This window comes from Cyrtonyx montezumae, unplaced genomic scaffold, assembly GCF_038088225.1.
Source record: "Cyrtonyx montezumae isolate F1298 unplaced genomic scaffold, pur_monq_1.0 scaffold_17, whole genome shotgun sequence".
Taxonomy (NCBI): Eukaryota; Metazoa; Chordata; class Aves; order Galliformes; family Odontophoridae; genus Cyrtonyx; species Cyrtonyx montezumae.
The window spans coordinates 26,734,801-26,756,279 of NW_027071903.1; the positions used below are offsets into that span (position 1 = coordinate 26,734,801).

At 42.1% G+C, this 21,479-nt stretch overlaps 2 protein-coding genes across 3 annotated transcripts; one reads left to right on the forward strand and one right to left on the reverse strand.

Moving 5' to 3' along the window:
- Positions 1–1,470: 1,470 nt before the first annotated feature.
- On the reverse strand, positions 1,471–15,586 carry SLC30A4 (solute carrier family 30 member 4). 2 transcript variants are annotated; one of them, XM_065733927.1, is made up of 7 exons: positions 15,131–15,586; positions 10,465–10,611; positions 6,700–6,853; positions 6,237–6,450; positions 5,838–5,943; positions 4,038–4,172; positions 1,471–3,389 (listed from the first exon to the last, which is right to left on the reverse strand). In XM_065733927.1, exons 1-7 carry the CDS (start codon positions 15,507–15,509, stop codon positions 3,235–3,237), a joined length of 1,290 nt encoding a protein of 429 aa, XP_065589999.1. In that variant the 5' UTR covers positions 15,510–15,586; the 3' UTR covers positions 1,471–3,234. The 2 variants fall into 2 exon arrangements, with proteins under 2 accessions (XP_065589999.1, XP_065590000.1); XM_065733928.1 differs by lacking the exon at positions 10,465–10,611.
- A 1,582-nt stretch (positions 15,587–17,168) lies between these two features.
- On the forward strand, positions 17,169–21,479 carry BLOC1S6 (biogenesis of lysosomal organelles complex 1 subunit 6). The gene is made up of 5 exons (XM_065733904.1): positions 17,169–17,320; positions 17,707–17,851; positions 19,077–19,164; positions 20,010–20,096; positions 20,841–21,479. The coding sequence occupies exons 1-5, from the start codon at positions 17,266–17,268 to the stop codon at positions 20,958–20,960; spliced, it is 495 nt and encodes a 164-aa protein (XP_065589976.1). The 5' UTR covers positions 17,169–17,265; the 3' UTR covers positions 20,961–21,479.

Consider the following 21,479-nt stretch of genomic DNA (forward strand, 5'->3'; position numbering starts at 1 on the left):
TTCTTCCATGCAGTTTGCAATAGGTGGCAGAATTTTCACAGGATTTTAGCAGTTCAGTCACTAATAGCAATCTGGTACAGCCCTGGAAAGTAGGGAAGCTCTCTGTGGAAACCTCTGATCTTAGGTATCTATTGGTTAGAGACTAATCACAAAAAATAAACATATCCTCATTTCCTACAGAAGGATTTCCTGTAGTGATATAGAAACATGTAGATGTTCTGGTGATGGACAGAGAAAACAAACTGATGTGCTGTAGAGCTGGATGGGAAGGTACAAGCCCTGATTCTTATTCCTACTACTGCTATTCTCCTCTAAGGTGATACTCAGAATGACCCTTCAATATCTATAAACTTCACTTTCTTCATATATACTTCACGCTTCCTGGAGTGCAGATGTTAATGCATATTTAACCATACGTTCCCAGTAGCTGATTTCTAAGTGATGCTACTTTCTGCATACCTTTCCTTCAAAGTGTACTGATTGCTTTTATTTGGTTATAGCTCTGTTGTGCTCTTCTCCATCACTGGGAGTGTTACAAATTACGTGTACTCCTTTTGGTGTTGATTAATAACAGGTTCAGAAGAGTACTGGGTTCTTATGTGAAATGTAGCAGTGCTACGCAGCTTTTGCCCGAATTTATGAACACCAAGAAAATGAATTAGAGGTGGACCACACAGATGTAGATTTCCATGTGAGTTTAGATAGGCCTTAAGATAGAGAATCTCCACATCAGGATCTCCCCGATAGCCACGCTGATTCTTTTCTCCTAGATTCAGATTTTGTATTGCTGCTTTTTCTCTGAAGTCCTTCCAGTTACCCTGCAGGCCTTGATAACAAGGGCCCCTTGAGTGTGACTGAATGGCCTCAGGGTTGCCTTGCCAGGTGCTGTGAAGCTGCTCCTTCACTATAATTTGTCAGCTTATATATATAAGTACTGTTACTGCATAGGAAATAACAAGACTTCAGTTTCTCTGACTGGAGGGGGAGCCATAGTTCATTCTAAATAGTGCCACCAAGCAGAGTCAAGCTTGAGTGTCTGTAGGCTCCTGGAAAAAGAAATGCTGTAAGAAACAAAGAGCCTCAATGCAAACAAATAATTCACAAGGCAGAATGTTAAGTTTAATAACTGATTTAATAAAACCCACAATAAAGCAACACATTCCTGTTTTTTCTTCAATTAAACAAAAGTGTAGTAAATCATTACGATAAAAAACTCCAAATACATTACATATCTACCATACTTCTAATTACATCAATTGTAAATCCCAAGTTAATTAAAACCTGCTTGAGTATTAGTGTGTGCAAAATACCTGTTGTGGTGGGAGGTTTTTACTTGGATTGTAGGAAATTTGTAAAAATGGGACGCACGTTTTTCATGAGCTGTGATATGGCTTAATCAGTGGTAATGTTTGTATTGAAGCATCAACTTTCCAAGAACAGTGTTCTATTGTGTCTGTGCTGTACGTACTCAAGTGCTCCCAGTGCTTGCCAGAGCAAATACAAACATAGTCCAGTGTTAGTAATACTGTATTGTGATTTTTCACCTCTGCAAATTCATCACGAGGTCCCTATCTTAATAAAAAGAGAGAAAATGAGCAGAGACTGTTACCACCAATTGCAGCTATAAATCACCCTGATGAACATGTTAAACTCTAACAAGTTTCAAGGCAGACAATAGCTTAAGTGTTCACAGCTGAGTATCACTATATCCCTTACTGATCCAAAACTTTCCTTTCTGTTCCATACAGAAATACTTTTGATGTCAGCTGAAGTTCTGCATAAAAATCAAAGTGTGGAATAAGCAAAAAATCCTCACAGTAAAGTTCTGTCTGTTTATTGAACACTGCAGGTCATTCTTGTTGCCCTCAGCTTCTTCAATGCAGTTAATGTCAGTAATGGGCATAAATGTGAACCTTGATGTATGGTAGAGTAGTGGCAGGTAGAAGGCTTGTGTTTTATCATCCTGCATACATTCAAAGTACAGGGATTATACTATGAGGAAAAGCAATTCAGTTCAGTGGACTTTAAAGCATCAGGATGTGAAAAGTCTTTTCATGTTGCCTTGATTCTCAATAAGAAAGAGAAGGCTTTTCTATCCTGGTAGGTTGCTGTGATAGCATTGTCCAGTGTGCGTGAGGTCACTGAGCTTGCTTGGATTTCCTCATGTTTCCTGTCTTGTGAGGATACATACTGCCATTCTGTCCTCACAGCAAAGGTGAAAAGGTCAGGCATCCAAAACTGAGGGAACAGTGTATCTAAAACTTCTGCTCTCCCTTGCCTTTTAGTACATCTAAGTATTTTACACGTCTGTAGATTGTATTTGAGTACCTTCATGTCAAGCATAGTTCCTATCATTTTATTTCTTTCTACAAAGCAATCATGGAAAATGTTCAATTATAGCACATGTATTAACTATAATTAGAATGCATGCTAATTAACTGGCCTTCTAATGTGAATCAAATGCTGGCTCAGACATTCAAAATTATTAATAATAAATTTCATCTTACAGCTCAAAATTTTGTAAAATAAATAACTTCCTTCTAAAGTATAAACCCTATTCTAAAATACATTAAAGATAACTGATTGCTGAAAACACTTTGGGTCCAGTGCTGGCTCGCCAGTTAAACACCAGAAGTCTGGGCAAGGATCGTCCTGTCAAGATCTCTGAACGTCCAGATTAAAGCTAAGTTTCTGATCTGGTTACAGTAAATCCTGTGTTTTGCAGTGTCTCCAAGACAGTTTATAAAAGAATTAAGCTAGCACTGCATGCATCATAATTTAAAATACTATATGAAAATGACTATTGTAAAAATACTGTCTGAATTTGGACATATAATATATGGAACCCTGGCATGATCAATAATATTAGAGATGTTAATTGAAATACTGAATACTCATTGCTCCGTTTGGAGTGCAGGTACTTTGTGGTACACAGAAGACAATCTCTAACTGTAATTTGTGAGGTATCTGCAGAACCATGTTGCAGTTTGTAAACAATCTGAAAACAATGTTGTCTCAAAACCATAATAAATTTAATAAACCAGCACGAGGGAGAGAATGAAATACATGTTCTGTAGGGCAACCACTGCACTTCTTGCAGCACCAGTTCTCCCTGCTGCACGTTAAATCGTACAAATCCACATATTATTTTTTTCACTTTCATTTTGAATTTATTGCTCTCAGTCTTTGACTACAAGATAAAGAATAAGGCAGCAGTTCCCAAAACACATGAGATTAGGCACTGGAACTCTGACAACTTGCGCAGGTTTTGCTTGTTTCCTGTTTGTAACTCTGAAGCTGGACAGAGCACTTGTACATTCCGAACGTGTTCAGCAGCAGTTGTCTGGCCTTGAACTGAACTTCCTCCCATTTCGATGAACTACCAGGAACTGGAAAAATCAGGAAATAATTTCATACAATTCCATCCTTAATAAAACTGGACAGTCCAACTGACTTCATATTTGTCATGTGATCTTACCAAGTCAAATGTCTTTGTTTGAATCCCCTTATTAATTTTCTCTTGTTCCATGGCCATGATACACTGTATTTTACATCTTTGTCTTCTGCCCAGAACTATATCTTGGTAAAACTTTGTTAGGTGGGGGTAGGGAGAGAGCTCTCTATCTAAGAACTGATATGCATGCTGTGCTAGATGTCAAAATTGTCATGCTTTGTCAAAACATTCAATTTTTTATGACTCAGATTGTTCTGTAAGGGGATTTTTGAAGAGAAGTACTTAACCCCATCAAATAAGAAAAAAAATTGTTCCGTATAGATCAGTAAGGAATCAGTATGTCTCAGTATAAACATATTTTATTCTTTGTCCAACTTCTATTTATGCTTTGTCCTTATGGGTTAACAGCTTCTAGACCTCACTGTATGAAAGCACAAACAATAGACCTTTGTTCTCACCAGAATGCTATTTCCTGGATGTGTGTAAGTGAGAATATCAAGATGGGAGATAAAGTGACTTGAGTTTTGTCATCCTCTCTACCTCTGGTTGGACTGAATCTGAAATTATGTATACAGGAGCTTACCTAATTGCAAGTGGACTATGGCAGTTGTTTTTCCTGCAGTGAGAGACCAAACATTTAAATCTTCTATAGAATAGACATCTTCAATTTTCATCAAGTCTTCTTTAATACGATCCACATTTAAATGCCTCGGAACTCCTGTGATGCCAAATGCACGATAAAATTAACAGTCTTCTGCAAAGTCTGTAGTCTTTCCAATAAGATGTCATGATCGCTCTCAAAACACTAAAGGGATTTATAATTTGTGCCTTCTGGAGTGTTCAGTAACTTTAAGTTATCATTAGAGAGGAATATGCAGATTGGGACACTGATTCCAGTATGGATACCAAAGTAGTACATGAATTGCACTGCTGTCTCAAAAATAGTTTGTCCATTCCAGAATCCAGTCTCTGACAGTAGCCAACACCGCTTTCCTTAGAGCAATGTATTTGTGTAGATACAACTTCATTATAGCTTCTAGTCCCTAATAACTGCTTAGCTCAAGCACTTCACAAAAAGTATAAATCATTATCCCCATAATTACTTTTTCATCCTGAAAAGCACTTTGCTGTGTTACTAGAACTTGACAAAGATAACAGGATACGTTTGAAAGATAAATTGTTGAATGTTTTCATTGAAGTATTTGAATAATCTTCAGAATGGATATATCAAAGTCAGGTTTGTCTGTGTGTTTTCTTTTGCTGCTTTTACAGAACACTTCAAGAAGCTAGGGTTTTGCCTATTTACAGTGGGAAAAATTATTCCATTTAAAATTGAAACGATACTTCAGAAAGTCTGCCTTGAAAGCCCATCCTCTGGAGCTCCCGAGTACTAGCTGGAAAAATTCTCTAACATTAAAACCATCCTTTGTCACTTTTAATAACATTGTTAATTCAGATGCCTTTGTAACATCTGGGATACCTATGCAAACAGGTACAACTCAAACATCTGGAATTCAATACACCAGTAATTTGCCTCATCTATTCAGCTAAATCTCAGCCACTGCCTTGGAGCTAAATGAGATTTAAATGTATTTCACCATTTTTTCCTTCACAGTGAAATTCCATTCTTAAATGATAAGAAAAGCACTTGAAGATTTGAGATCCTTGCTTGCAAAAGTCAGTGATAACTCATATGAAACAGATGAGATGGTGCAGGTAAATTAAAAACAATGCTTTTTTCCTCATCCCTACATTTTCAGTTTTGTAACATGAAAGTACTGGATTAAGCAGTAACGTGGGCAAGTTAGCTACAATAATGCAAAGAATGTTGCTGGCATTTTTCTCTTTAAGTCACCACACGAGGTCCAAAGTTAAGCTTAATGTTTAACTGCTTCTTTTCTTCACCTCCTTCCTTTTTACACTAGTCTTTACTTCCAGTTTTATCTGACATGTAAGTAAAGCTACTTCCTTTGTGGAAAAGGGAGAAACGGACTGAATGTGAACCACGTGTTCAGAAATTTGGCCTGAATTTGTCTTTTGTCTCCTCCTTTTACATGTATTCACATTAACTTTACAAGTAATTAAACCAAGTGTGTAGCTGAGTCCGGGCAGATGCTTACTTATTTTAGATGAAAGCTTTATAAATTCTTCTACCATCTCCTGATGGTAAATTGTGAGCCACGCTAAGGCCTGTGCCTTTCTGGTAAAGGTTAAGGACTCTTGAAGACTGCTGCAACTTAGATGAACCAGCAATAACCAAAACCCTAAAGCAAGATCAACCAAATTCCAGACATAGCTCCCATTGCTAGAGATAGTGGCTGTGATGTCCAAGTGCCAGTGCTTCACTTGACATATAAAGCACTGCATGCTGTGAGGATCTTACCTTCCATAATAATAACTCCTGTATCACACAGAATTCGGACTGTTGTCAAAACCACCAGTATGGAAAATACATACGTACAAATAGGATCAGCAATCTTGTATTCTGGCTGGAAAAGGAAGGTCCAAAGTGTTAGAAGGTGCATGAAAGTAAACCTACTTATTAAGAAAAAAAAAAAGTGACTTGGAAATACAGTTACTTAGAGCTACAACTTCCATGAATTTTTTTTTAATAATTGCAAAATATATAAGTCATAGCTTATTTTTGCAGGACTATATGGAGCTTATAATAGAACACAATGAAGCATGCCATTTTTATCACTTGAAGAAGTCCATTTTAATGTAATAACTACAGTTTAAACAAAAATATTACACCTTGCCTCAAAGATTAGCCATTCCTTACCTTGAAACGTATGATGTATGCAGCTACAAGCACACCAATGCTTTGTACCAGGTCCCCAAGGGCATGTACAAATGCTGCTCTCACTGCAAGGCTGCTGTGTCCATGGCCACTGCTGCGGGCTGTGCTAGGAGAGTTTGACTGAGGTACGTGGGACTGAGGGTGCGAATGGGAGTGGGAGTGAAGGTGTCCAGATTGATTCAGCAGAAAACCCATTCTGAAATTGAAAGAAAAACGCTCCAAGAAACAGTCTGGGAGTTTGGTGGGAGGTTCTGGTGATTTTGTTTGATTTCTTTAATTCGGAACAAAAAACAAACAAGCAAGGAGTATCATTTCCTGTCTTATTTTATGAGAAGGAAGAGGTCCAGCAAAATGACATCCCATGAGAAAGTTACAGGCAATTAATGAATTAACAGCTTATTCAGAAATACATTTGTGTTAATAGAGAGAGAAAGGGAGATCTTACATTAAGTTAACTGCAACACCAACGGCTGCTGTAATCAGCATGATATCGCCATTTATTTCATAGTCCATATGGATGGTTCTTTGAACAGCTTCATACAAAAGGAATGCCATAAGGATATAGACCAGCAATACACTAATGATGGCTGACAATACTTCTGCAAACAGAAAGGAAACATGAAAGTGAGTCTCAGACCTACTTCCATTTCCTATTTGTAATATGGACAAAGCTTTTATTATTTAAACTTTTGTGTACTATAGCAGTAATGAACAACTAGTAAATTGTAAGTAACAAATAGGGTTAATCACAGAACTACAGTATTAAGCTATAGATTTAAAGATGACATATACATATCCTTTTGTGTTTAGTGTCACTTATCAGATGGATTGCTGGGATCTTAAACTTCCTCTGTGAATTCAAAGATCAGGGTTGGAATTTATTTGGACTGAATTCTACCTGTTGTTCTCCTCCCTGCTCCCGCACGTTTTTGCCCTGATATATTCCCCAGGAATCAGCTCTTAGCTACACTGGAGCTGTAAGAAGAACTGTCTTCATTTTCCCTCTGCTTTGAATCTGTCAGTGTGTAGCACAGTACTGAGTACTGAAGGTGTCAGTTCGAACACAGACTTACCCTTATTCATTGAAAAAGGCATTATTACAGTACAGAACGTGCACTTCATAGCATCAGAATCATTTGATCCATAGACTGAATTGGTAACAACATTATGGGAGAGGAAACTCACACCGAAGCAGTCAGCTGCTCAGCAGTGTGTCAGTGCCTGGATGAGCACCAGCGATACCAGGCAGTAACAAGGCTTCAAAAAGCAACTATCCTAATTCCTGATTGCAGAGCAGTGTGGAATCCTGGAAACATCCGTGCAAGCAGTAGCTTTCATTACAGATCAGGAAGGTTATTCAGGGCAACAGCCATTTTTTACATGTTTTAGGGTATTTCTTCAGTTTGCAGAGTGTTTGTTGCTGGTGGTTGAATTTGTGAAACTGTAGTAAGCTGGTATCTATCAGAGAAATAACATGTTGTAGTTTTACAATCTAAAAGTATGTTTTCTGCAGTGGAAGCCAGTGTACTCTTTGCAGTAGCTTTCACAGAGTCATTATCATGTTGACATTGCAGATTTGTGCTAAGATCTTGTGAAATGAAGTATGCACTGAATCAATGGACTGATGGATCTGTCATTACTGATGCTGTCTCTGCAGCAGTGGAAAAATGCCAAGTTCCATATCTGTGTTTAAATCTGTTCAGTGTCTTTCTGAGAAGGAGGTATCTCAACTCAGTGAAACAGAACTATTTTTGGCTTAAAGAATATAACTCTGTTCAGATAAGACTGTAATTTTCATTTTTTCATCTTCACCTCTCTTGTTCATTCCTGAATCTGTCAGCTTCCCTTTCACCACAGAAAATGGAAGAAATTAAAGATGGAGCATACGTATTATATATTCAAAGAGAATTCAAAAAGATGAAGAACAGTGCTTTCTGCTGGAATTTGAATAGACAGCCAATAGGTGTGCTGTCTCGACAAAGCTACGCTTTTGAGTACAAGTATGACAATTCATGGTTCTGCAAACAAAAGTGAAAATGAGCACTAGAAACACTATTCACTGGAATGTTTTTGTGCTTTGTGAACGTACAGATTATCTTAAAATTTAACACAAAGCAGATTGGTCATGAGATAGTTCTTGTACATACTCCCAGCTTTAAGCAAATGCTCCAACTTTTTCTGTGACAGATGCTCTATCAATACCCTATTTTTAACATGCTGTCATGTTTTAACATCACATGAAATTCAGGCCACTGATGGCTCAAATTATTTTGCTGAGAAGCTTCTTACTGTAGATGATATTTGGAAAAATATATTGCAGCAAGGATGTAATCCAGATTCAGCTTTGTTCCACTGTCAGCATTCACTGATGTGTGAAACTGAGCTCAAGCTACAGCATACAGAAAGGGTGCTTAAAATCATGCAAATAAGCTTCACAAAAAAAAAAACTGTGTACCATCATTTTCAACCATCCCATCATCAGTATTCACAGAGCCTAGATCAAGCTTTTGATGGCTTCTTGTGGGATCCTTATCAACTTCCCATTCCTTGCTGCAGCCACAGAAGTTCCTTCCCACTCTCGCAGGCTCTAGTCCTCTTCTTCCTACACAGATCTCTGTACTGCTTCTGCTAACACAGAATGCATGAGAAAGGGGCCTCTGGAGATGGTCTAGTCCAGTGCCCTGTTCAAGGCAGGATCAACCAGAGCAGGCTGTTCTGGGGTGTTGGGTTGTATTTCCAGCAAGGGAGACTTCATGACCTATCTGTGCAACCTCACCCAGTGTCTGACAGCCTCCTGCCACTGGGCAGCAGAAAGAGAGGAAGAACTGCTGCAGAAGTGGGAAGTCACTACCTCTCTTCTCTAGGGAGTAATGATGGGTGATAACAGATATGGACCAGATCTAGCCCACAGGCCACCACCAGATCGATCTGGTCAGTACTGTCTTTGGCAGTAAAATGGGGAGAAAAGTAGTTTGGTTTTTTGTTTGTTTTTAAGGTGAGGTGGCAGAAGCCTGAAGGGATTCCTGTTTGCAGAATGCTATGGAGATCCTGAATTAATAATTGAAAATTTATAAACTGAGTAATATATTATAAAGCTTTTTTCTTTAAGAATAATTTCTGTTTTCAGGCTATGTCATGCTCTTTCTTTGTACTATGTGTTTTTTGAAGAGTTAAAAATACATAAGCTAAAACTATTTTTAAATGAGGTTAAGATTAGTCTGAATACTAGCAAACACCTTTGTGGAAAGCATGAACAAATGCAAGGGACATACCTGCAAGGTCAGGTTTCAGTATTAGGGGGAACTCCTAACACAAAATTAAAACTTCTTGAAAGAAAAGCTTGTAATGGGAAATGCTGGCATTGTTAATGCTTTCTTGCTAAAGCCCAAGGATCTTTGCTGGTGTACAGTTATGCATTCATGCATTAGTGACTAACTGATGACAAATGACTAGGAGTGATGGAGCTGTTGAATTCTACTGCTGTTCTGGCAGACATCGTAAGAATTTAAAGTAAAGGCACACAGGAGTTTGAAATTGCTTGAAAAATGCATCCTATAATAGAAAGCATAGAGATAGCAAGCTCTAACATCCAGAATGATCTATTTGGTGAAGCATACGTTGAAACTTTTGGGGAAAAGTCTAGACTTTCATCTATATGTTATAAATTATTAATACCCAGTACAGATGGCAACCACATGAAAGGACCCTTTATCATCATTACACTTCCAAATGTTGAAGTAATGAGTCTTGAAATTACACTTCCAACATTCACTACATATTTCTGCTTATATTTCTTTTTACGAACACCCAAAATGGGCACAAATTAACTAACTTACTGTATTGGATACAAAGGGACAACTTGCACAAAGAAGAAATCAAGAATAGCGCTTTATGAGACTTCTTGCAGAGCTATCTGATCCTATGCTCTATAGAACTTCTAACTTCCACAAGTTCAGGATTAAAATGTCATTAATCACATTTCATAGGACTCTGTTTCCAGATGTAACATTTGTACTGTTCTGATCAAATTATTTACTCCCCTGTGGTAATACAACCCATGTAGTGGATGCACAACAGATAGGCAGTTAAACCTTAAGTTACTTTTAGGTTTGTTGCTGCTTTCCTTCTAGTTACCTCTTCTTCCAGAATTACATATTTTTAGCATTATTGCTTAAAATACTGTTATTAGCAAAAGCTGATATCTACATACCTAGGCGATGAAATCCAAAAGTGAACCTCTTTGTGGGGGACTTTGCAGACAGCCAGAGAGCAAGGAGGGTCAAAATAATACCACTAAGGTCAGTTAACATGTGCAGTGCATCTGTCATAATTGCTAGACTGTTAGCAACATATCCACCTGAAAACAAAGTTGGAACAGTCAAGAGAGATGATATTAGTGATTCTGGATGCTATCCTCTTGGCACAATTTACACTTACTTATTTTCAGAACACTGCACTAAGTGCATGAGAGTACCTCTTATCACTGAACAGGATTGTGGGTTATTTTTTTGCCATTATAATCAACATGCCATGCTATAATTTACAGCTACCATTAGTTAGAAATGCAGTGAAGTGTGCCTTCTGTAAGAGCAGCATAGAAGGGAGTTAGTCCTGTTACTCTCACTGAGCTTACTTGCTTGATAACATGTTCAAGATCTCCTATTTGCAAAATAGTTTGGTACCTTTTCTGTATGTTATTAAATATGTTTAACTGGTTGATGGTTTTCTTTATTTGAACTATGGCTGTTAAATATTTTCACAGAATGGAGGACAGCAAAGTAAAGTAATTCACCCTGCTCTCTTTTCAGTTCTATTGCATTATCTTTTAACCTTCATCATTCCCTGTCTGGGCAGAAGTATATACATTCTGCAAATATATATTAACCTCAATAACTTTCACAGCATTTTTCTTTATTACCATATTTTTTTCTCATAATTATGAGCCCTTTGGGACAAACAATCTCAGATCAAAGGTTAATATTTTTGTTCAAAATTCAATTGCTAAATGCTACCACTAGATAGAGGGTTGAGAGAGATTTAAACAATGCACCTCTCTCTCAAGCATCCCTTATCCAAATGGGGAATCAAGGACAAGCCCTGTCATCTTCCATCTGCATGAAGATAAGCCCACTTTCTCAGAAAAGATTTCATCTTCAGTGTCAGCTCAGCTATTATTTCATTTTTCCTTTTACCTTGAGACCCATTCAAACTGCAGAGTGCCCAAGCAGATGGTGCAGCTGCTTTGCCATTTGGCAGGCTTCAGGCTCCAGACAACATCTCAAGTAAAGGTATCTATGTACACAATTAAAAGCCTCTTAATGAAGAGGCTGACCACAAGGAAAGGGCAAAGGGAAATTCACACCAGGCTGACTGCTTTCAAGATTAATAGAAAACATGTGCATCCATCCATGTGAGAGTGCCCACCTGCAGACAGAGCTACACTCTTCTTCCCAGGCACACACAAGCAGCGTGGCTGACAGGAGTTGCTTGTTCTGCCTATAACTACTGAATACAGCACTGTTCCACCTGATCCTGTCCCCCAAACCCTTTATTTATCGAAGTCAGGTCTGGGAGTTACATTCTTCACAGGCTGAAATTCTCCACAGGCGCTCACAGCTCAAAGATATTTTCTGAAATTATGTGGGAAAGCAAATTATGCCCTAGGAATGTGCAACTCAGCCTGTTTTATAGTCAGCACAGAAGAAAACAATCTGTATCCAAGGATATTCACTTCAACACTTTCTGTGAATGATCTTTTACAATACATATGTTAATTCATGAGTATTAAATTGAGAAGTGCTTTGGCTCAAGAAGAGCAAACTCTATTTCACCTAGTCTCTCCAGACTATAAAAACTATAAACAGAGAATTTGGATATTAAAAGTAGTCTTAATTTAGCATGTGGACTGAGAAAGTATCACTGAGATGAATAAAATTCTGAATTTGAAGGCTCTCCTTTTCTAACTGTATTGGCTCATCGCTTAGTGAAGCGCTGCCCAGGGGCTGCTGAAACCATCAACAACTTGAGGGGGGGAAAACAGAGAGCTATGACCTTTACCAATAGAAGCCCTGATGGCTCAGTGCTGTTTTCACCAAACTGAAGGACAGTGGTCCTCCTTGTGAATGATCAATTAGAAATCTCTGAACGTAACTGAACACGTCAAAAACCTGCCAGAAGTATCTGGATTTGCTTTGTTTTCTATTTGCTCATGCAAAATGGTTCCCACAAAGTGCTCTGACTTCTACAATGACTGTTCATCAATTAAATAATCAATGCTGATGTGGGCTGGATTAATGAGCTTGGTGGTAATTGGAAAAAAAAAACATACACCAATTGAGATTTCATAAAGCAGCTGCTGGAACACAACTGCCTTCATCTTGATGTTAGTACCAAACAGCAGAAAGTTTTCTACTGAACAACCTAACTGTCTGACAGGCACTTCTGCCTTTTCTGCAGAAATTCACATCTGGCAAAGATAGGAAGAGGTCCACTACTGTCCCACACAGCTGAAGTCTCCCACATACTTGGGCTATAGATTTGTCCAAAAAGTGTCAAAACTTCAAACCAAATGGGACAGAATTCAATGCTGGGCTGCAGTGAAATACACCGAACAAATTGTATGCTGACCCAGGGCTTGCAGGCTCCATCTTCACTTGTTCAGCTGCTGATTGCCTGTCCTGTGACAAACCTTTCTCAACAAGATGTACAAAAGTACATAGATACCCAAGTCCTACTTATTCTCTCTAGAAGTTGGATGCCTGAATATTTTATGGGTCTGGGCCTTAGTGCAGCCTGCCGCAGTGCCCACAGACGGCACCGGTACCGATAACCGCATACAGGAACCTGAGAATGATGAGTCCACACTACAGCAGCAATGCTTCGTAAGGAGAAATCAGTCACCCTGACCTGAGGCTGCAGAAGTCCTGTCCATGAGGGAGAAACAGCGGATAAAATGACAGTGGTGAGAGTATTTTTACTCTCAGCATCTATTATTTTCAGAGCTGACCATGCAGTAGATATGGCGATGTCTACAACAGTGTAAAACACAGGCTCTGTGACTTCAGCATCAAGCTGCCAACAGCTTGGGAACATTACTCAGTAACGTGCCCTTCGGATGGACTAAATTCAGTGTGTATCAGAATGCTGATATGAGTACAATCAAATGAAGTCACACTTAACACAGATGATGTCTGCATCTGAGATGCAACACTACATCCATCATCAAATCTACCTGAGCTCACACTGCGCCAAGATCTCAGCCAGAGAAAAAATGATTGCTGGAGGACAAATGAAGGCATTCAACCAGATCCCTGCAAGCCTGAATCCGAGTGTTGATCCACGATGAGCTGATGTATTGTGGCAGTGCTACTAATAACTAACCACATACTGAAAGAGGTGTTGAGAGACAAAGCCACTATTTTCTCTTAACCTGCATTCCTGAAACAAGGCCCAAATAAATAAAACTGTGGTGCAGATGCAGTCAGTTACCAGGTTTCTCTGTGAAAAAACGACCATTTCTCCTAGAACTTTTTATTTTGTTCTAAGAATGTGGGACAAACAGTATCATTCTGTGGCACAGTACCTGAGGCATCTTTCCTTTTTTTTTTGCTGCTGAATTACAGCCACTAAATTTGCTACTGTTTGGACCTGTATGTTAAAACACAAACCATTTAAACTAGTTGTCAGTTTTTGTTTGATACTAGAAAGATCAGGCTCAACAGACTGTCTATTGACTGATGGGTGTGTGGCATCCATGTGTGAGCACTGTGAATCGCTCCCCAGTGCTTTAAACCAGCCCAAGAGAAGGAGAGTTTCAGCATTCTGCAGGGGGCTGAGCAGCTCCAAGTGCTTACACTGAACGTCACAGGCACGTCCACAACCAGGTGGTAACAGGGCACCGATACCATTGCATTAGGAAGCAATCACATGACAAATAGCATGCCTTGTAAAAATGGTTAGATAATGGCAAAGGCATAACATTTAATAGGTTAGTTACACATCCAGAGGACTTTCAACTTTAAATTTTATGTCAAACCCATGCCACTGTAGCCAATAAATACAGTTGTGTTTTGTACAGACTGCTCTATTGTGCACAGGTTCTATTCAACCTTAATAGCAAATGATATGTCTTTGTAAGAGAGTAATAAAAGCTGAACTTGAGTACCAGGTTCATTATTCCAGGTAAAATCAGCATACCTTCTCCAAGCACTAACAAATAAAGCTCACAAAGAACGTGATTTAAGCAAGAAACCTGCATTGTGAACTGCTATACTAGGAAGTGCTAAAATGACGCCTGTTTGAACTTCTATCATATGATTTATGTCTGGCTGGAGCATGTACAGTCCAGAGCATTGCAGGACATCAGCAAGTTGTCAAGAGAGAGCTCTGCACTGTATTGTTGGGCAGTCTGTCTCCTTGGGTGCAAAAACCAGAGTGTATCGCTAAAGAAAAATACTTCCTAATACTGGTTTTGTTGTAATGTCAGGGTCACCCTTGGAAACTGAATTTGCCTTCTGTCCTCACAAAAGCAGAAAGATTTTATGGCAGTAAATAAAAAATATTGGAGATGAAATTATCCATCTTCCACGCATCCCCGGGCGACACCGTGCAGTCCTCCCTCACCAACGACACCTTAGAAACTTACAGAGCAGGAACAATAAAAAGCCCCGAGCCAACAACGCGCCCGCTCTGTGCCATCTCGGGGGGGCGATGAGCTCCAGGTGAGGAGGTGGCAAGCTCCCCTTCCTTTCCTCGCACAGATAGCACAGGCGGACTTCGCTCCCGCTGCCCCCGGAGCTCACCGCTAACCGCCCCGATCTCCAAAGGGCTCTCTGCAACCATTCTGAACCCCGAGGCCAGAACGGCGCCCGACTCACCTACGAGCTCCCCCGTCATGAAGAGCAGATAGAGGACGGCGGCGGCCGCCAGGCGCTTCTTGACGAGCCGCAGCTTGCACAGCTCTCTCCGGCTGCGGCAGCGGCCGCAGGGCTCGGGCCCGGCGCGCAGCGCGATGTCCCGCTCGGCCGCGGACTCGTCGTCGGACGGCGGCGCGGGGTGCAGCCCGTTGACCGGAGCGTCGGGAGCCGCCTCCGCCGCGTCGTCCGCCACCACCACCCGCAGCTTGTTAAAGCGAGGGAAGTCCTCGTCCCCCGCCTCGTCCGAGAAGTCGAAGGCACTGGAGTCGTTCAGGAATAGGGGCGGCTCGCTCCTCCGCAGCGCGGACTTGATGCTGCTCCACAGGCCGAGCCCGGCCATAGCGGCGGCTCCCCACGTCCCTCAGGGCATGGCCCCCGCCCCGCGCCGCCGGGCCCTACCGCGGCCGCCCGCAGCCTCCGGTGCCCGTCAGCCCGCGGGCCGTCCCACGCAGCGCGGCGGGGCACGGCGCGGCTCCCCTGGCGCAGCCCGGTCACGACGCGGCCGGGCAGGCGGCGCCGGGCGCAGGGCCGCCTCCCTGCCGGCGCAGGGGGAGCGCCGCCGCCGCCATCCGCGTCACCTCGCTCAGCGCCGCGCTCCGGGCATCGCGGCCGCGGTGACCGCGCCTCAGCCCGACGCCCACGGGAGAGCCGCGCGGAGGACGGCGGCGGCGGCGGACGAGGAGGGACGGGGCGGGCCGGCAGCTGGCATCGCCAGCCGGACGCCACCACGGCACTGCGCCTGCGCCGCTCGCCCGGAGGACGCGGGTTCGAGCCCCGCTGCCGCCGTCCCGCAGAGCGCCGCGGGGTGTACCGCAGCACTGGGGTGCGGCGGCGGGGGTAGGGAGGCTGCATTGAGAAAGCTGTAAAGCTCGGGCGCGACGTGTTGGTACACGAGCAGCTGTTGTCACGTGCGCCGAATGCCCCGACTGTGTCGTTCAGCGCTGTGGCTCCAAATTCCGGTCACAGGTTTGCAGTGTGCAGCCTTTCTTTCCCCGTAGCACCGCTCCTTGCACGGTTCCCAACACCTCCCGCAGGGTGGTGGTGTGTCCCGGCAGGACGCATCGCCTTTCTTCGCATTCCTTCAAGGATGCAGGGAGAAGCAAGCCGCAGGGGCCCAGCGTCATCTAACTCCTTCCGTGGCTTACAAGGAGTTTTGCTTCTACGGATTTTGACAGAACAGCACTGGCCTGCTCTGATGGCTGATGGTCTAACTGCCGGTCTACACATACCCATGGCCAAACGTTGTTACTGTCGTGTTCCTAACTGATAAGCCTTGCTAAAAAAAAGTGCAGCATGATGAGGGGAAAACACACACCCCATTTTTTGTCATGGTCAAAGGAAGTTACCAAGTAAGGCTGCAAAAAAGAGCTCGATTTTGAGCTCGGTTTAGATAAGAGAGGTAATGTTAAGTAATGCTTTTTCACAGCTCCCTGAAATTAAGTATTTAGAGCAGCAGGTGAGCGTGCCTCTTAACCAAACGCTTACGATTCTTATTGCAGGTTTCCAAACACCTTCACCTGGCAGAAGAAATTCTCACTGAACCCCTCACAGGTCCACGGACTCAGCACGTCCCGGCCCCAAACCTTCCACCTGTAACAGCAGTCCCCATGTGCGCGATACAAGGACCGCTGCGGCGCACAGGAAGGAAAAACACCAACTTCCATCAACCTCTTTTTTGGAGCGTTGTGTTTGAGAAATAGTTAAGTTTTAACCCCTCTGGAGAAACAGACACCAAATGAAAGTTCCCAACCCAGGCTATTCCTGCAGGGCACAAATCCAAACCGCCCACGGCTCCAGCAGGGCTATTTCAGAAGGATTATCTCACTTTTCCTCACTGGAACCCTATGTGGAAGCCGGGCAGTCCTCGCTCTCAAAACCTGGAGCTTCCCGCCACCCCCGAGAAGCAGCGCGGAGCCCCGAGCCCCTCCAGCGCAGCGCTCCCACCCGCACCGCCCCGAGCCGCGCGTCGCTTCCGCATCCGGAGAGGCGGGCGCGGCTGCGGAGCTGCGCGGTGCGGGCCGCCCGGGGGCTGCGAGAGTCTCCACGCCGCGCTCGGTGGGGACGGCCGGGACCCCGCGCCTGCGGGAGCGGCGGCCATGAGCGGCGCGGAGGACGAGGAGGAGAAGGCCGCCGTGCGCGGGCGGACGCTGGGTACGTGAGGGGCGTCCGGGCCCGGGGAGGCCGAGGAGCACCACTGGGCAGATGTGAGTGCGTGCTCTGAGCAATTGGGGCGTTCTCCACGTTGTCGGAATGGATTCCCACCCCGCTTTGCGTGCTGTGGTACCTAACGTGGTTTCATCGGGTGTCTTTGGAACGCCCCGTCCGCCTCCTGCCGTTCTGTTGCTGTCCGGCTGTGACATGACCGCGCCGGGCAGAGCTCGCAGGGAGGGGAAAATGAAGGGAAGGAGAGCGGCGCGAAGATCTGCGCGACTGCAGTGCTGAAATGCCTTTTATTTTTGAGCAGGAAAGTACTGCTGCTGTGGGTGAGATAGCCTAAGAGCTGCCTGACCCCGCCCACCTTGCTCCTCTCCGCACAGATGCTGGTGATGCCTCCCCAGATGAAGGAGTCGAAGCAGATCTGCCTATTATAGACGAAAGAGCAGTGGAGCAGCTGACCAAAGGGCTGATTTCTCACTATTTGCCTGATCTTCAGAGATCAAAATCAGCTCTGCAGGAACTTACGTAAGTGGGTTTTTAAATGCAGCTCCCTTTACGTGTTATGTGCATGCTGTTTGGCACTTATTTTTTTTCATGTGATGTTCTAGCTTAAATGCAAGATAGTTTGTACTGTCAGAATACAGAAGTGCTACAACTATTTTGAGCAGTTAAGTGCTGCTCAGAGTACTGAGAGGTGTGCAGGCTGCAATGTTGCCTGGTGGAACTTTGGCTGAAGAGTGTCCAGCACTTGCATATTTAATTTCCATCAGTCAGGCACAGCAGATGGGCAGATTTCTTATCCACTTGCTCCCTAGTGCAGTGTTTGCTGAAAACGATGGGCTTACTTTGTAGCAGTAACCTTTTTGTGTTCAGAGCAGCTTGTATAGGTGCAGTATATTGTTGCTGTGTGGTCTGAACTGTGTCGCAAAAGATGCTCTAAGAAAATATTGCTAAGGTGCTAAGCAGATATAAATTCTTTATGCACTGGTATCTTACTGATAGTTGAGATTATTTTGTTTCAAATGTAGGCTGGGTCTGCCATATGAAGTTACTGGAGGGAGTTACACAGAGCCATCTCAGTTCTGTAGGGTATGTTGCTTTGAGTTTCATGATTCGTAATGTGGTTATGCTGCTTCCAAGGACAGCTTGTGTCTGGAAGGAATTTAGCTGATCTGTGTGGGATGGAAGATTCTTAGTAAGCACTGTGGATCCATGCAAGTTCTATGCAGAAATAACTTCATGCTGCAGCATGACTCAGAGGCAACTGAGTAGAAAGGCAAACGGGAATTGTTTTCTACTCTTTCAGCCTGTCCCTATACAGAGGTGTTTAGTTGCTGAAACATGCCTAGTGCCTCTGTCATTGAGGGTTTTCGGGTTGTCATCCTGGTTTTCTTAGCAGCCTGTACAATACTAGGCAGCAAAAAACTGAATTTGTGTGTTTCAGTTGGGATTTTTCAAAAAACATTTTCTTGCATCTTTACTGAGATCAGCAGGCAATCCATAAGAACTTGATGCTGGGAAGCACTTAATTTATGCCGTAATGATCAAAGACAGTATTTTTTAAAGGGCCAGTTTAGAAAAAAATACACAATTTACTCCCTTTTTAAGTGTAACACTATAAGAACTTGCTGATAAGGGGAAGCTCCTGGTTTACTGAGTGAGAAACAGCTGCTCTAGCTTTTGCAGTATATCTCTAAACTCCATCTGTGCTGCATAAAACTCTAGTTTTATGGATCTTTTCTTGTTTCAGACAGAACCAAGTGGTATTGCTAGAAACATTAGAACAAGAAATTACGAAATTCAAAGAGTGTAACTCCATTCTTGATATCAATGCCTTGGTAAGTACAATTAATGTTTGTATAAATCCCTACTAGTGCTGAAATATTAGTAGCAACCTAATTTTTTACTTCCTAACTTGCAGGAAGGTTAGCAACCAGTTGAGATATGTGGGACAAATTCCTCCTGGAGAGGATGCAGAGCCAGCAGATTTCCTTTAAACAGAAAGGGGAGTGGGAGGAAGGAACAGACTCAGTCTAGTTGTTCAAAACCAATAGCCAAAGCAAATGTATGCTTTTGTTCAGCAGGTCTGAGGTTCCAAGGTGAGCTCTGTGTACATCTCCAGCCTAGCAGAAAAGGTGCTTAAAACATGTGGTGCATAAATTGGGAATACTTTTATTCCATTACAGTTAATCTGAATTCATTAGAGTGCCAGGTGTACCCACTGAGATATGATAGTGGAATAGCGGACCAGAAATGCTATGTCACAGCTGAAGCAGTGATGGAGCACCTGGTGGGAAGGCAGGGCCAACCCAGGTGCATGCAGTGCAAAGCAATGCAGTGCACCTGAGTGACTGAATGGCATGGAGCCAGGATTCACCCCTTCCCAGACCTATGAAGTGGACTTAGGTTTATCCTCACCTGCTGCAGCCTAGGGCTTTGCTACCCTGCTGTTGTTGCTGTGATTTCCATCAGACTGTAGCATTACAGATAGTTTCCTGTATTTTTGTAGTACGTAAGCTTTAAACATCAACTTGAACATGTTTAATCCATTATCAAACTGTTCTGGTGATGCTGTCTGTACTTGTTGTTTTGATATATATCTTTATTAAAAAATAAATAAACAGCTTTTTCAACTTGAAAGACACTGCCTTAACTGCTTTTTTTTTTTTTTTTTTTTTTTAAGTTTTCAGAAGCTAAACACTATCACAGCAAGTTAGTGAATATTAGAAATGAAATGATGATGCTTCATGAGAAGACATCTAAGTTAAAAGTGAGTTGGGTAACTTTTCTTACTTTCTAACATAGCAATTTAGTTTTGTATTATTGACTTAACTCTTTCTGGGTATATGGTGGAAATTCTTGTGAAAATAGAATCTGTGTTAAATACCATTCATAAATGTTTTTTCTATGCTTTCAGTAGCACCTAGCCATGTTCTTTAAACTTTCACTTACTGTTTTCGAATTTTTAACAACTTAAATATCTTAACTATCAGAAAGACTCAGAGTTTTTGTCATGGTTAAGCAGTACATTACAAGAATCATACTTTGTTCTCTCTCTTATCTGCTCCTTTCCAACTAGTTCTCTTCATTGTTTCAGTTTCTGTGCCTCTTACAATGAGAACAAGACTGTCATAAATGTAAGATCTTTTCCTGTATAATGTGCTGTTAAGTGGCACAGCTTCCCCAACTTCTTGCTATGTAAGCAGTTGCTAGTTAGTTCTGGCAAGATCAGTCCTTCAGTATGTGCAATTAAAAGAATGCTGGGTGCAGTACACGCCTTGTCTGGTACATGTAAAGGTTGAGTTAATTGGATTGAAGGGAAAACAGTTTATATTTTCATCATGTAGATTAGAGTTTCTGTTTCCAAGAAGAATGGAAGTAGAAGAGAGGAAGAACCTCCAATCATAATCACCGTGAATTGGAGAATAAAGTGTTAAGAGAATGGGAGGGATTTTGCATTAGTTACAAATCAAATACCACTGTAAAACCTTTTTTTTTTTTTTTCCCTGATTAGAAAAGAGCACTTAGACTACAACAAAAGAAGCAGAAAGAAGAGCTGGAAAGAGAACAGCAACGTGAGAAGGAACTTGAGAGAGAGAAGCAACTAACAGCAAAACCTGCAAGGAGGACGTGAAAGCGGAGCCTGCAACAACTTGTCCAAATTAATCATTTCTGCATTCTCTAGAGTTAAGGCGGACTTTGATTAAAGCAGGCTATAATTATTACTAGCAACAGTCTACTCTGGTGTTATAAATTCCAGAATGTTAACAATCAGGGGGTAACATTCAAATTTTTCACTTCAGTCATTCAGGTTGCCTTCTTTTGTAATGTTATGCAGTTTGATACTATTACAGTGTAAGTTAATTTTATATATAAATATATATATGTATATTAGGGATCCTAGGCATCACGGGTATTTAAATACCTAAACTACTTAATCTCTTGTTCTGGTGCTTAGAATTCTGAGAGCTGTTTGGTGATTGGCATATATATTTTTCCACACAAAATACAGTGTTGTAGTTGTTAAAGTTCAGTTCTGGTCCCTGGACTTCAGAGCCCATCTGTTATACTGAATCTGCATTGATTCTTGCAGTTGTAACTTCTTTTCAGTGCCGTGAGTCATAAATACAGACTTTTTTTTTCAACCTAGATT

Excerpts from the sequence above, each read along its gene's own strand:
- SLC30A4 (XM_065733927.1), bottom strand. The coding sequence starts at position 15,509 with ATGGCCGGGCTCGGCCTGTGGAGCAGCATCAAGTCCGCGCTGCGGAGG. Across the intron at positions 6,854-10,464 it reads TTTTGGATTTCATCGCCTAG|AAGTATTGTCAGCCATCATT; the intron begins GTATGTAGATAT and ends TTCTGTTTGCAG. Across the intron at positions 4,173-5,837 it reads AGGAGTTATTATTATGGAAG|GAGTTCCGAGGCATTTAAAT; the intron begins GTAAGATCCTCA and ends TTGGCATCACAG.
- BLOC1S6 (XM_065733904.1), top strand. The coding sequence starts at position 17,266 with ATGAGCGGCGCGGAGGACGAGGAGGAGAAGGCCGCCGTGCGCGGGCGG. Across the intron at positions 17,321-17,706 it reads CGTGCGCGGGCGGACGCTGG|ATGCTGGTGATGCCTCCCCA; the intron begins GTACGTGAGGGG and ends CTCTCCGCACAG. Across the intron at positions 20,097-20,840 it reads AGAAGACATCTAAGTTAAAA|AAAAGAGCACTTAGACTACA; the intron begins GTGAGTTGGGTA and ends TTCCCTGATTAG.